Source organism: Aphis gossypii, chromosome 3 (assembly GCF_020184175.1).
Source record: "Aphis gossypii isolate Hap1 chromosome 3, ASM2018417v2, whole genome shotgun sequence".
In the NCBI taxonomy this organism is placed as follows: domain Eukaryota; kingdom Metazoa; phylum Arthropoda; class Insecta; order Hemiptera; family Aphididae; genus Aphis; species Aphis gossypii.
This window is the reverse complement of record NC_065532.1, coordinates 31898660-31915031: the sequence shown is the minus strand read 5'-3', so window position 1 is coordinate 31915031 and position 16372 is coordinate 31898660. Positions and strand designations below refer to the sequence as shown.

General features: G+C 35.1%; 1 protein-coding gene across 9 annotated transcripts in view; it reads right to left on the bottom strand.

The window, feature by feature from the left end:
* The window catches only part of LOC114129273 (protein grainyhead-like), a 100354-nt gene extending 86862 nt beyond the window's left edge, over positions 1-13492 (bottom strand). For 4 of the 9 annotated variants that reach the window (XR_007605333.1, XR_007605332.1, XR_007605331.1 and 1 more), the window contains exons 1-2: positions 13039-13492; positions 4298-5084 (exon numbers count right to left, since the gene is read on the bottom strand). Coding sequence is in view for 6 of the 9 variants with exons in the window: in XM_050204638.1 (XP_050060595.1) it covers positions 4298-4878 (581 nt within the window). In the remaining 3 variants the exon portion in view is untranslated. The remainder of the gene's footprint in view (positions 1-4297; positions 5085-13038) is intronic. The other 5 variants (XM_050204635.1, XM_050204640.1, XM_050204637.1 and 2 more) reach the window with 2 other exon arrangements.
* Positions 13493-16372: the final 2880 nt, after the last annotated feature.

Genomic DNA, 16372 nt, shown 5'->3' with positions numbered 1-16372 from the left:
GAAATTCATTATCAACATAATCGGCCAAGGTTTTTGCAACATATACATATAGCTAATTACAATATATTTTAACACCATATGGGCGCATCATAAGTGTTTCAAGGGAATAATAATAATATATTTTACGTGATGCCGTGTTCAAAAGAACAACGATTTAATCGATAACAGATATCACACCGGCGAAGTGCACGCATTATTATGATTATATCGAAACCAAGCTTATATAATGTATATATATATATATTCATTTTAAACACAATAGGACGTCGGACAATGCGCGTGCGACGACGACCGACTGCATACGACCTCGTCGTCGCACTGGCTCGGGAAGAAATAAAAGCATTCAAATGTATTATTATATTGAATTTACAACAAGTCGGGTAATGATGATCGTATTCACACTACACCGATCCTGTGAGCATACGATTAGGTATATATGGGTTGATATTGACTGTTGCAAGTTGTCGTGGGTTTCATGTAACAGACAATATGTTTAGTAAAGGTCGAGAAGAGATAAAAAACAAAAACCCACGTACTTAACGGTATATAATAAGTATTAATCACATTGACACATAATGTCAATTCTGTATGCTGCACCCTAGGGGAACGAACGAAAAACAAAAGACAATTTTAATCTTTAAGGGTTGATGAGATAACGGTCGTAATGTCGTATACAAATATACAATGCTGCCGCACCGTATTGCAACGCGGGAATAATGGTGTGAAAACGTTTTTATTCATATGACAGTGCCGCGGCCGCCGTCATCGAGGGGACTTCAACGCTCGAAGCTCCAATAATCTAACAATAGACTATATTATAATGTGTATATAGAGTATATAATGTTGTAAATGGAATTTTAATCTCAGAAAAACGATATGAAAATCATCATTTCTACATTTTAAATAGATCTGGGTGAGGTAAGCCCCCTTCCGTGTACCTATATACGTTCGATGATCAATTAAGTAACCTTGTAATCTCTATCATGATATGTATATATACATATTATGTAAATGCTAGACACAACCATCAACGATTTCTACGCATAATTTTGTACAAAATACTTTGGCAACCACCTACGAAGGATCAATGTCGTTATAATAATATTATACTAAGTTTACCATATAATTGAGGTCAATATTAATATCACGAACGTCGAACATGCTCGTTCAGGTCTAGCTCATGTAAAAAAATAAGCGCCATCATGACAATCTATCTCTAAAGTTCTTTTTAACTGTTCAACGTTTTTATGTATAGTTAATAGTTATATATATAGTTTAAAGCAAACCTTGATCTTTGTCTAATATATTATCATCAAGTATTTAGTATTGTTGTTACTATTTTTATATGCAGATATCCCGAATTTTCAAATTTTATCTGTACATTTATTTATGAATTGAGACATGAAAATAGTCAATTAGATAAAAAAAATTACTAATATTATTAATTTATGATCTACCCTTTTCTCTAACAACTCGATGCCTGTCATTCTCGTTACGTCATATCCCAAACTGACTAAAATAAAAAACCATCAGTATAACATTTGACGTTACCTTGAAGGCTTTAACAGACCATCATTACTTATTTTGTACCGAGCCACTTAGTCATCATAATTACATCAATATCTTCAAGAATATAATTATATACCCTCACAAGAAGTTAATTTCCCAAAACAAATGCTTTCTACAGGTATAACTACAATGTATAACTACATTGAGTGATGCCATAGACGAAAGTATAGGTCACTTATCATTATTGCTTTAAACAATTTTTCTATAGTTAAAACTTAGAATAATTTATTGAAACTAAAATGATTAATGAAAATTAACGTTTCTGTGAATAATTATCAGCAATAGGTAGGTACTTGTAAGTTGTAACGTAAAAAAAAAGTATATCACAAATGCAATAATAGATTACATAAAATTATCATGTACATTAGGTATGATATAGATATATTAAAAATATTAAATACATAGAGGTACTGTAGTATAGGACTGTTAAACATGAGAAAACTATTTAGCAAGTCATGACAGCTCCTGCAACGTGATAATCGATATAATATATTTTATATTTGAACATGTTTATCAGTAATTCGTTATCAAGGGGAGTAAATAATAAATATATTTGTCGAAAATTGACAGCCATATACATTTATATTATTATACAGAGAGCAGTAGATAAGGCGTATTCGGCAGGTGCACCTCAATATATATAAATAGCCTACAATACGATAACCCACGCTGTTATCAATATACGAATCACGATAAAAAAAATAAGTTAGTTATCTGATTAATGGCATCGAACTGCTTAGTTACGATTGAATATCTCCACGCTTCAATGTGGTAGATCACACTGTTAAAATATATTTTACACATCTAACATTATAACGTTCATAAATGAATAGCTGGATAGGTAAACATCGATTTGTGCACGTGCTTAGTGAAAATTTACAATCGGCTAGATTCCTTTTCATTCAATAACCGTTCGTTTTTTTACGATTACCCAATATCATCATTAATAAAATTTAAAAAAAACGTTTATCCGATTTATTTGCCTATTCGATTCCGACAAGCGTGTTTTGTATTTAAATGATAATCGCCATGGATCTTTGGTACCCATGTATAAAAAATATATTTATATACATTGTCAACCGTCGGCCCGTCGGCGTACAAGCCATTGTGTTAGCTTATACCTACACTTCAAATTGTCCTATATATCGACCGCACATTTAACAAAACACTAGATTTCCCCGGGCATTGTATTAAACTCGAATTAAAGTGAAACTTATGTCGGAAACTCGGCGTGTTATTATCATAGATATAATATATGTATGAGTATGTGTTTTTTTAACTCATTTCGTACTATCAATGAAAAGATCGATCCGAATCGTTAATAAGTTACATTTTTTTATTATCGATAAATATATAATTGCATGTCGTATATACCAGGGGTATGTTAATCACCTTAAAGCTGTTTAAAAGTAAGGTGGTAGAGGGCTCATAGCCGAATGGATGAATACGCAGGTGTTTATAATATTCTAATATAAATAGTCGCCGTCGTATTTCGATTTTCGTTCGTGCGCTGTGCGCAAGTGTATAACAATATAATATGTAATATACATCGTAACAAGCGCGATTCGTTGTCAGTATATAATAATATATATTATTATATTGTTGCCTCTGCTTTATTGCCATGCAGTTTATACACAGCAATATTATATTGAACTTTCTTGAGCGGCGGTATCGACCTTGGGAATGATTACATTTAATTTTTCTTACATAGATACAATACACACACACACACAAATACATCTATATAAGCGTGTTTGTACGAATGCCATGGGAAAACAAAATAAAAACAGTGAAAAATCAAAACCACACGCACTACGGGTTAGTAGACTTAGTCGTGTTAATACAATTTTATGTATCATTGAAATAATTACTATTGAATGAGCGATCGTTACACATTCATACATACTACATATCCATATAATAATATGTTATATCGACTACCGATCAAAATATATATAGTGAGTGATGTATACTGAAAATCGAAATCAATTATATTTAGTATTTTTAACCAATCGATAAAAAAGTCTTCGATTGCTATAATGGTCTATAGCGATTTCTACTGATGGTATGACTTTTTCAGCTTAATAACACATATGTGGATATCATCTTATATCTAACGCATACTAGAATATGGTGAAAGAATCCAATATACTACCTATAATTAAAACTAACAACACGTGATTTAGATCTTATGAACACAATATTGTCATGTTGTACTTCTCTAAAATGGAGATAATATAACACATTGTGGGATTGGCATTCTCTTAAAAACATTCGCCAAATTAAATTTTAGTGATGATTTATATCACTATACTATGCAGGGAACTTTCAAACGATCGACGCAAGATTGACATTTGTGAATGCGGTGGCAACGTTGGTTCAACACTCGCAATGATCGTTTCGCGCGCGCGACGCGTTCAACGACCTCGCTGCTACTCCGGCATTAGATACTTTTGGCATTACCATAATACTCGCACATACACACAAATTGATATATTAATATACAATTATTATAAAATAATATTCAAAATACAAACGTTTCCGTTTAATAAAGAGTATCTGGGAAACCACGTGCGATACGGTATACCTAACCCTATAACCGGTTTAATATAATATATGTAATTGCTCGCAGAAAAATCATAAAAATCTAATACCACTTATATACCGGACTATGCTAAGTAAGAATTAAGAACTAATATTTAATTTTATCGATCGACTATAGACTAACCTGTGCAGTATGTGTCCCATGTCGTCGACCAGCTCCTGCATGACCAACACGGTGGTGCCTGGCGCTCCGAGGTACTGGTGATGTCCAGCCTGCCCCTGGACCAACACGGACACTGCCGAACCGTTTGCCGGATCCTGCTGGATCGTGATGCCGGGCGGCAACGATCCCGCGGGATTCTGCGGATCGTAAATGATGGTCTGCTGTGGGTCGGTGCCCGGTATGTAGATAACGGTCTTCTGGTCCAACGGATCGTCAGGCTGCTGCTGATGATGCTGTTGCTGTTGATGTTGCTGTTGGTGGTGGTGTTGCTGCTGCTGTTGCTGATGGTGGTTTTGATGGTGATAGTCGGACGTTTGGAATTCGTCCACGCTCACCGGTTGCATGGTGGCTAGCATCACGGGCGACGTGCTCTCGGGTGGCATGTCTTGGACGGTCGTCGGCGACATGACGGACTGTGGGTGCGGCGGAGATACGCCTGGCGATTCATCTTTGACGCAGTGTTGCGCCAACACCACTGCCATCGGCGGCGAGCCACCAGCCAGCGGCTGCTGCTGTTGCTGTCCGTCCACCGCGGACGACATGCGTGATTATTCTCTCTGTCGTGTGGTGTGTATACACGGATACACCACCGTCGCTAAGGCAGAGCTGCTTGGTACTTCTCGGGTTCAGTCGCGGTACCGATAAAAACCGAAGTCGGCGGTTAGTTCCGCTGGTTCGCGGAAACTGTATCACTGAGTCACCGAGTCTCTGCTTCCCGTGCGACCGGCCGCTACGTTCCACATACTGCCTGTAACGTTCACGATAGATACAATTATTATTATTATTATGATATTATTATTATTATTATTATTATTATTATTATTATCATCATTATTATTGTCATTGTTGTGGAGACGCCGCACAATCATGATCGCGATCTGACATTTTTTTTCTTTTTTATCTCATACGCGTCTGCGTTGTCTTAAGACCTGAGTATAAGAGTGAAGTCTTTGTTTGAAATAATAATATACAGGCAGTGAACAATAAAGGAGTTAAAATATCATTTTTTATATTATATTGTCGTTGTGTACCTATTTAATTACATATTATTATCATTCTATCATAGGTTATCGAATAAAATACACATTATTATTATTATTATTATTATACATATATATTATATATATATATGTTGCGTTTGTCCTACAGCAATAAATCTTGTCGAGATCGAGAAAACTGCCATAAAAGGCTGTGTACAGTCACAGCGATGACAACCGTTCGTTATGATTTTATTCAGTACGGACTGCAATTGCTGTGGAAAGTCACCAACTGCACCGGATAACAGCGAGTATACATACTAACACTAAACATACAACCGAATGATCAAAACGAATAGTGATTTCGATAAAAGACAACCACCGACATTTCTCTCCGAACGACTTCTTATTCTTATACAAACCTACATTAATCCGTATTATACGTTATACGTATATATATTTTTTTACGACAATCGTCGTAAAATACAACTATTAACCTGTTAACTACTGTGGATACTGGATAGAGTATACGAGAAAAAAGTAAAATGGCGAGTAATCTGTTAAATTAACAGTGTTCTTGTTTTGTAACAAGCGTGGAATGGACTTCATTACGTGGGGCAATTTGTCATCGCATAATTATTTAAGAGAATAATATGAAGCAACGGAGGAATAAACATTTCTTTTTAGGTTAACATGATCTTTTTTTTGAGTAGTAAATGTCAGTATTGAAATTTAAAAAAATATAGCGATAAAACGTAGATAGTATCCCTTGTCAATTAATCAAACTTAGATAGGTTTCAATTCTATGGTGTATGTATAATTTTATAAACCAATATGATATATTTTCCTCGTAGAAGACAACAGTCTATTAGAATTTCAGATAGTTTTGACATTGAAAGAAAAAACAAATATTTAATCGCAAAATATATAGATACTATGCGTTCTATACGAATAATGTATTTATAATTCTAAAATAGATTAACAGAAAATTTAATGAATTATATATTAACTACCTAGAAAATAGTTAACTTTTTAAGTAAAAAAATCGATTTAGAATGTATAAGAAAAAATAAATAAGTAAGTACTATGTCGGTGTAATACAATTACTTGCGGTTGTTATTTATTTATTATTGTTGTTTTTTTCACATACAATAGAATATGTTTTTTTTATTATTAGCCGTTCGTTTTTTATCGCCAGAAAGAATCTGCGCGCGTTAGACCATAACGGTTTCAAAACATGATAGGCGCCAGGGAGACTACCAAAGTACTACAACAGATACATATACTTTTTTTTTGGGTGTGTCACTTTAATTAATAATTCTCAAAAATATATTTTATGACTTTCAAGTTCAAAATTCGAAATTACGTATACGCTTAGAAGCAATAAACACCGAGGTATTTGAAACGTCCGAGCCCATTAAAGAAACAATGGATTTATGTTTCATTTTTTTACATAATAATATCCCCATGCGCAATCTTTGAACGGCGGTTTACAGCAGTAGATACCTATATAGAATAGAGCAACGTCATACAATACTGTCCGAGATTAATACCATTCATACAACAAAATCAATTAAAATATCATTAAATGTAAATTTTAATACTCCTCTTAGACATAGGTATTAATACAAATTGTTTTGCATCGTAATCGTAAATACATATCATCAATAATTGGTCATCATTATCAATATACACTTTCAGAGTACCTTCAAAGAACTGATTGGACAAATCAATGGCTAGGTGATATTTCAGAAGAAAAAGTAATTTAAATTTTCAATAAATTGTTGGTTATTTAAAAGATCAGGTTCATAAATTAAATGTATACAGGCCAGTAAAGAACACGGAGCGTTAAATAAATTAAGATATAATTTTAAATATGTTCTTCTGTATCAGTAACTTTTATAAAATATTATTTTATTAAAATTTAAATCATATGATTATTGATTAATAATTTTCGATCATCGATGTTATAGGTGTTAGGGTGTAATGTATGTGTATAAACGATTTCGAAGTGTTAATGTTTGAATAATGAGAACAGAGTAGTATACATATTTCACACTACACTACCTGGTATCTATTATAATTTACAATTAGACTCAAACAATTTCCAAATATATTTTTACTCAATCAATTTATTGTTAAGTAGGTATTTAATAAACACTATTTAGATTATACAAATCGTTTTAACCTGTAATTTATAGTGACCATTTTGTTGAAAATATTAGAAACTAAAAATGTTCGTTCTGTAGTATGTTGGTCACGTGTTTTAGAAATTATAATTCGTATAAATAAAAAAGAAACCTATTTGCATAAACTATTTTATACATGCAATTGCATTTAGTGTAAAGAAAAACATTCCTAAACGAATTATACTTTATATTGTATAAAATACGCATTCGTGAGTATAAAAAAGAGTAACAGCGCTACAGGTGCGAATTAAAAAAGAACAAATCTCTGGAGCAATAAAATCTAAGTGGTTTTTATTAATGTAAAACATACATAATTATTGAATGCATGACGTAGAAAACGAATAGGAAAAAAACACTTATCCGATTTCTACCCGAAAATAAGAAACGCCATCGTCGTTATCCGTATATGACATTAAAATTGTTTTTTTTTATTTTTAACACACGGGCCAAGGTCGATCGCGTTTAATATAACGGTCTTAAGCCGCTGCCGTCACTGTCGTCGATAATGTATCTGCCCAAGTATACATACACACACACACACACATAATATATAATATAATATAATATATAAATATATATATATATAATAAATATCATATATTATACTCTCTCACGGATGCGCACGCAAAAACACACGCAAGAACGACGGCGGCTGAAGCTGGGCAGCGATTGGCAGCGGTGAAACGACCTGCCGGCAATAATAATAATATGTAAATTTAATGGCCCGCACGAAAGGAATCCGAAGATTATTACCATAACCGACCAGATTAGGTATATATGTATAGATATATAAGTGTATGTGTAAGCATAGAAAATGTAAATATATGAGAAAAAATACATTTAAGCCTGAAAGAAAAAAATCACTTAAAAGATACCTATATTATAATAATATTATATACTCTACATGTAATACCTAATATTCTATAAAACCTTTAACAAGAGCGACGATAACCAATACAACGATAGTGGCGACTGGATGAAGAAGTTAATGTACACAGAAATATATGTGCAGAGTGCATAATATGGGCATTAGACATCAAAATTATGCATATAAACGTGCGGACAAATTTCTTTCAGTGATGTTTGGGCGATTTTCAATCATACGCACACTCACACATTTATATATTATACGTCTTTGTTGTTCTCCTCCTTTTCTGTCTGAAAAAAATACACACAGGTAGGTAGGTAGTCAGTTGTACGTTGCCAAGTTTATGACCCCACCACCGCTGCCGCCACCACCACCACAGCCAACACCATCACTGGCTCTCTGCAGCCGACGCCACTGCCACCACCGACCGATCCCATCAAAACGCATCTACAGGTGTCGTATATAATAATAATAATAATAATCGACGAGGGTCGAAGAGATTTCTGACAACGTTGGGGTTCTATAAAAATGTATCCTACCAAAATGCAATTTTTTTAATAAATAATAACTACAACGACCTTCGTTTAAAGATCCAACACTTCATCACGATTTTAAGTAGGTACAACGTACTATACGAACAGACTATAATAACTTATAATAGTAATAAATAGATTAATACATTTTATCGAAATACTATCAGATTATACTTTAGTTCAGACAATACTTATTATTTTTGTGGGGAAACTGTCATAAATTAAACATTATTTGTTCTATTATATACATAATATAATCAGTCTTATAATAATTATTATTTTAATATATAATACGATTTTAGTTAAATATTACGAAGGTTGGTACTAAGCTTCAACTAATAATAAATATTATATTATACATATTCAAAATGTACATGAATAAAAACATACATAGGGAGTATACTTTACATTAAGTTACAAAGAACGAGGAGGAGATACAATATATATAGAACCAATACTGATTCAGATTTGATAGAATACTTAAAAGTATTTCGATCACAAGATGCCTAGAGGAAACTAGTACAATAAGTATCAAAATAAAAATCATATAAACAGAAAATAATGAATTAGTATAGGTATTATCTAATAATTAACAGATAAAAATTGGTTTTATAATTAAGAATCTTTAAAACAAAATGACCAAGACGAAAATAAATACTATTCCTATCATTTTCTTGTTCTCTAATTAAACCAAGTTTACGCTTAAGAGTTAAGAATTTTAATATACGTTACACAATAAAACTGAAAATCGTAAATTAATATTATATTTTCAAATCTCTCTAAAGGAAACAAGCAATGTTGTGATTTTGTTGTTACAACAAAGGTTTATCAATGAATTGACACAACACTAAAAAAAAATAGCAAGAATGAACGATCGTAAAAAGTGCCTAAATATTTATTATTTGTTTCCATGTTTTATGGCTCAATGACTTATAAGTTAAAGCAATAAAACTAGCAACTACAACAGCTCAAAAACCAAAATCTCCAGTTCATTATAGACCTAAAATCGTAAAAAGTTGACAAGCTATTAATTAAAAATAAAATGTGTTTTGAAAAAGAAAAACACATGGTATTTGTGTACGATAAACTAATTATGTATTGAATATATGAATCATTATTTACTAACGTAAAATAAGCAATAACAAAAGTTTAGATATTATCATGAATGTCAAGGATCAGAATGGACTAAAACTTCGCTTGTATTATAATATTTATAATAAATTGATAAACCATACATCACATGCAGTCATCAGAAATATTAGATATATTTATGATTCCTTACTTAAGTATACGTTGAAAGTATGCATATTATTCATCTGTAGAAAATTATAATTTTCTTCCGAAACGCAGCAAATGTATAGATACACCCGATTCATATATACTCAAAAATAAAATAATAATATTTTTTCCTTTATAATATTAAATTCGAGATACTTAGTTTACCGTGTTTGGACCTACCTTATTAAGTTCTAATCTAGTATTAGTATTTTTTCATTTTACAATATTACAGTTATTATGACACTCGATTTGGAGTGAAACTACTTTAGTCATAGGTATGCGTGTACACTTAACAACGGATGACTGTCGAAAAAATTTTCAACTAGATCCTGAATAATATACTTGATAATATTTACACACTTCACACACACGGAAACCGTAAAACAACGACCTTCGTTCGAATTACACCCCAGTCGAAAATTATTGATGATTACAAGCGAGAGAAAGTGAACGAAGAATACTGTTTCGTGTACCAATGATTAAAACGTATTTTAGTATAGGAATGAATCCGTATTATTACGATCGATTTAATCACCGGCATCTCATCAGTAGCACAAAAAGAAAAGAAAAGTATAAAACGCTTAACGCTCATCAAGTGCGTGCACCGTTGCACTGTTGTAGGTATCCACATAATAAGGTTTCCTCCACGAAAATGGTCAATTGGTAAGGGAGGGAGAGAATTCTTGAAAATGCATCCCTTTGTAATATAGCAACAATAAACACGATTCTATTATGGTGTTATCGGAACTCGGTTAACGCGCTTCATACCTAGTAAACCTACCCATAACTTATAAATACCGCATGACATGTGGTAATATTACATTTTCTATTATTATAAATTTTTACAATAATCGTTTGAAATCCCTCCGGGAATCCGTAATTAAACGTACAAACGACCCGAACGCCATGCATGACGGATTTTGCATTTGTATAGGTATATACACTGCACTAGTTCCGTCACGGTTAAACGTCCAATGTAAGTGCGGACAACGATATCATACATTATTAAATAATATACACGTCATATTTATGTTATATTATACACAAAACACAATATTATTCTGTTTAGCGAGAAATCGGAATTATAGAAAATATTATAATATAACGAAAACTATAGGTTAGTGTACAGGTATTATAATATTATGTACATTATGCACAGTACTTATCGACTTGCAATATTAAACGACGATTATTATTGTCCCGATGCGAGGTTTTAATTACGTCGTAATTATCGTGTTATGACAGCTATTAGTCGATAATCTATATTTATATATATATACAAATCAACGATATGTTGCCGAATACCGAACGAAAACAAAATCATAATATAATTGGGACGTATCAGGTCGTAAATACACTACGCACCTGTTGATAACAACCGAAATAAAAATAATATCCGTCGGTCGGACAGACAACGCGCGCGGCTCGACCGTTCGGCAAAGATCGAAACGTTTTCGCGCGAATCGTTGCCAATCGAAAATCCCGTAAATTGGCGCGCAGTCTGCAGGTCTGAACAACCCGTTCGGAAAATAGGTACACTCTCGTCGGTGGCTATTGTGCGGTCGGCGCATTGTGTACACCTATTTGTGTCTGCCGCACAGACCGGACCGGCCGAGCGGCGGCGGCGACGGGAGACGGAGCTCAAGGTCATCACCGCCGATGTCGGAAGTGTCTCGGGCCAGCACCAGTGGAGCCAACAAACAACAATGGACAAAAGCGCGCGCCGACGAGTTTCGTGTCTTCGAAAATAATAATAATAGTAAAAAATACAAAACGTAAATAATAATAATATGATATTATCGGTACAGTTACGTGGGACACCGGGACGACCGTCGGTCGTCCGTCGACACGCGGTCGTCGGTTCGGTCGTGGACGGCGACGACGACGACGAGGAGGGGGCGCGGGCGGCCGAACGGAACCCGAAAACGAGTAGTGTACGACACGAGCAACAGGTTATGCAACGGATTGGACCGAACGCGAATGGTAAATAAATAAAAGACGAAATCATCTGCATCGTCCACGGGCCGGCCCTCGCCGCCCGTCGGACCGCAAATCGCGCGCGCCCCCACCGGCCGAATCTGGTCGGGGTTCCGGTTCCGTCCGGGTTTTTTTTTTTGGCCACGCGCCGCCACCCGAAACCCCTTCGCGTCGGCGGCGGCGGCACAAATGCCACTGCGCACACGGTGTCCGCCGCGCAGAACCAGTTTTTCGTGTACGGCGACCAGACGACGATATTATGATATACGCGAGCACGCGCCGCGTTATCGGCGGACGCGGCGCAGGGCCGGTCTCCGCGCCCGGCAGGTTCCGTCGGAAACAACTACAGGTTTCGGATTTGTTGGGGGGCCACCGCCGGCCCAGTCCTAGTCGTCCGTTTTCAATTAATAACTCGTAACGACGGCGGCGACACACGCGCGCGTGCCGCTCAGTAACTAGTATCGCGGCTTGTTTTGTTTACAGTGGACGCAGTGGCGTGCACGGTCACAGATATTAAATCGTATGACGATAACGTCTCGAGTCGGTCGCATTATCGTTTTACCATCGTCAAAGCAATATTGTACAATGACTTCGTACGAGTCGTCGTCGTCGTCGTACCGTCCGGTCCGCCGCGGTGTCTTACGTATCTAAAAGCGATCGTTGTTGCAGTTTTTTGTCGTTCACTACTACGGTTGTCGTCGTCGTCAGTTACAATATTAAAGTCGTAAAATTTAGTACGGTTAAGTCAGAAGCCGACGTGCTCGCGTTATGGTTAAAACACAGTGGTCGCAGTCGTCGTGGCGCACACCACGAAATATGCAGATATTATAATAATATTGTATATAGCGGTTATATTTTTATGATTGCAGTTGTCTCTTACCTCGGGTCTCGGACGTGTATAATCCGTTTTTAATATTTTGGGCAAATCGGATCGGCGCGCAGACGAACAACGCACGCACACATGCACTCGGAGAACGGCGGAAATTTTTATCTTAACAATTTTTTGTCCGTGAAAACGTTAAATTAATATACAAAATACTCGTGAAAAACGACGATTTATAGCATAATACACCGTATCATTATACTATTATTATTATTATTATTATTACTGTAATGTACGTGTATAATAATATCACATTTGTATATAATATTATGATATCGACAGACGATATTGTATCTGTACGGTATATTTTGCGCGTACTCTCCACCTATTTACGACGACGACGGAGAATATCGGCTTTTACTATTAATGTTTACACGGTAACCACGGAGCAACAGGCAGCGGCGGCCGAATACGTGTGGTGCATTCTACGTCCGTATGGCACTGGTCGGATTTCTTATTTAGGAATCGCGCGCGCGCGCATACGTACACACACACACACACGCGCGCGCGCATACACACATGTACGCACGCACACACTCGCACGCGCGCGTTGGCCGGCAACGTCTATGGTTTCATTGTGTGCGTTTGCGTGTACGCGTATCATATACGACGTGTTCGCGCGCGTCCGTGTGTGTGTGTGCACCGCTCGCACCACCGCCGCCGCCGCCGCCCCCACCACGGGCCGCGCACCTGAGCAACAGCAGCCGACGCCGCCGCCTCCTTCGCCCGTTGTCTTGGACTCGGCGGTGATCGTATACTCGCGCGGGCGCGCGCGTGTGCGTGTGCGAGCGATGGCGGCCACTCCGACGACCGCGCGCGCGGTATAGTCGTCTCCGTCGGGCGCCCGCCGGTTAGCCGTCGCACGATCGTCTCGCTCGCTCGCGCACACGTTCAGACACTCCTACGCGCTGCGGCCAGATACCGGTCGGGGGGTGAGGGGGTCAAGACTAACCGTCGTCGTCGTCGGAGACGGCCGCCGCCGCCGCCGATCCATGTTGTAGCCCCGAGGGCCGAACGCGATAAGTGCGCGCCGCGTCGGATTCCTCGCCGCCGCCGCCGTCACCGGTATGGGGTGACCACCGCCTAACCACGCACTATAATAATATTATAATATTATTATTGTTATTGTAATGTGGTTATTGTCCCGTGTAACTGTGTAAGTACGAAGATTGAAAATTTGTTACGCCGGTAACTGCGCAAACCCTCTCTCCCCGGCCGTAATCGAATCCCGCCGACCTACTGTAGAACGAAAATCCAAAATCGCCGTTTAGGCGTCGAGTACGCGACGAAACGACCGAAGTACCCAGTGTGAAATCTACAGAGCGAAAATAAGAAACGAAGATATTACCTATTCCATAATATTAATCCAAATAGCAAACCTTGATACTACAATATTATTATAGTTAACTATAGTTACTAGACATCAGATATGTGCCATAACGTCCATAACGATAAAACGAATTTTAGGAACAAAAAAAGAACGTTTTGTTGTTCAAACTCATACGTAATAGTATAATATTAAAATAATATAATGTGCGTATAGTGTACCTACCCACAAATTAAATAATAAATATACACAGCGAAAAACTATATGCGATTATGCGAAGGTTACTTCTGCGACGCCTCGTACTTTTCGTGATTATAAACATGTTAAAATATTTATTACTCGTTCAAGTTATTATAAGTGTACCTATTATTTAGTATTTATACTTTTTAATATACAGGTACTTATTATGTGTTTTCGGAATAATGGTTACGTGTAAAAAATGTAAATAGTACTGAATGAACAGATTGTTATTTATGTCTTATAGGACCTTATTTAAAGATAAATTGCACGCTAAACATTTTTATTTTTAAATTAACCTAACCTATGCATATAATTTGTTATCTATATAGATCATGTCATTAAAATAGTACTTAATAGACAATATTATAATACGAAATAGGAAAATACGGTCAGTTGATAAACATTTATTTTGATACCTATCGCTTTTCAATTACGTAGGTATGAATGTTAATAATATTATTGTATTAAGATTAAAGTATCGAGTTGATTACTTATTAATATACTACTTATTAGTTATTACTTTATAGGTATGCGTTACACAAAACATTTAATTATGTGTGTTTGTATTTCATAAAACACTGCAGGCCATTTTAGAGAAGTAAACTCAAACAATTAATCCATCTAAACACAAAAGTAATTAAAAACATTTCAATACCAAAATATCTTATGTAGATTGATTAATGATAGTGAAAAAATTAGCGTTACGGAAAAAAATTAAATTGTCACTACAACACTTGCCAATTATGCAAGTTACAAAAAACATTAATAATATCATTAATTTTAAAATATATTACGTTATAAACCCCAACTTTAAAATGTATAATATACAGTATACCTAATTCATATTATATAACTTCTATTTCTAATAATAACCAAGTCTATTAACTAATAATATGGCACTGGTATATTATCTTCATTATTGTTTTGAATTTATTTTAAATCTACAGAATAAAATTCAATCAATCTAATTGATTTAAAAAATACTTGTAAGAGTTTTGTTACCTATATTTTATCGTTTATACTTGTAAAAAACAAACTCATGCCAACCTATAACAGTTATTAATATGAGTAATTCGATAACTTAACCTCATACTATATTATATAAATTAAAAAACAATATAATTATCATAAAAATTAATTAATATGACAAAAGTCATGGGAACATTTTTCTTTAATATATTAGTCTATGATATGATTTTTTTAACTGATAAAATATGTTCTTTTAATTACTATGTATATTATTGTATAATTTGTATCATGACTTTATTGCTACTTGTTGATAGTTTTTCGTTACGTGAGTAAACCTCTTCTTAATAACATAATGTGAATCGTGCCTTATCGATTAGCCAAAACATAATATACTTAAAATTGTTATAGAAACATATTTTATACTAACAATTTAGATTTGAGCGAAGTCAGGAACAATATATTGTAAAATTTAAGCCAAACATTATTAGCAATAATATGCGTATGTGAATCTAAACATATATACTTCCAGACTTGAGACTTGGGATAGTATTCTGAGCACTACTTTTGAAGTATTCGAAATAATTATAGAATACTGTTTCTAGTGTTTCTCAAAAGTTTTAAATGCTGTATTCTGAATAGAGATTATTGAGAGTATTTCAAATACCTTATTCAATATTTTTTATTTTAATATTTTATTGTTATGTTGTAAATCATAAATTATCATAATTGTCATTTATCATACAAGTACAAAATAATCTAGAATTGGCTATAATTTCAAACACTATCGAAGACACG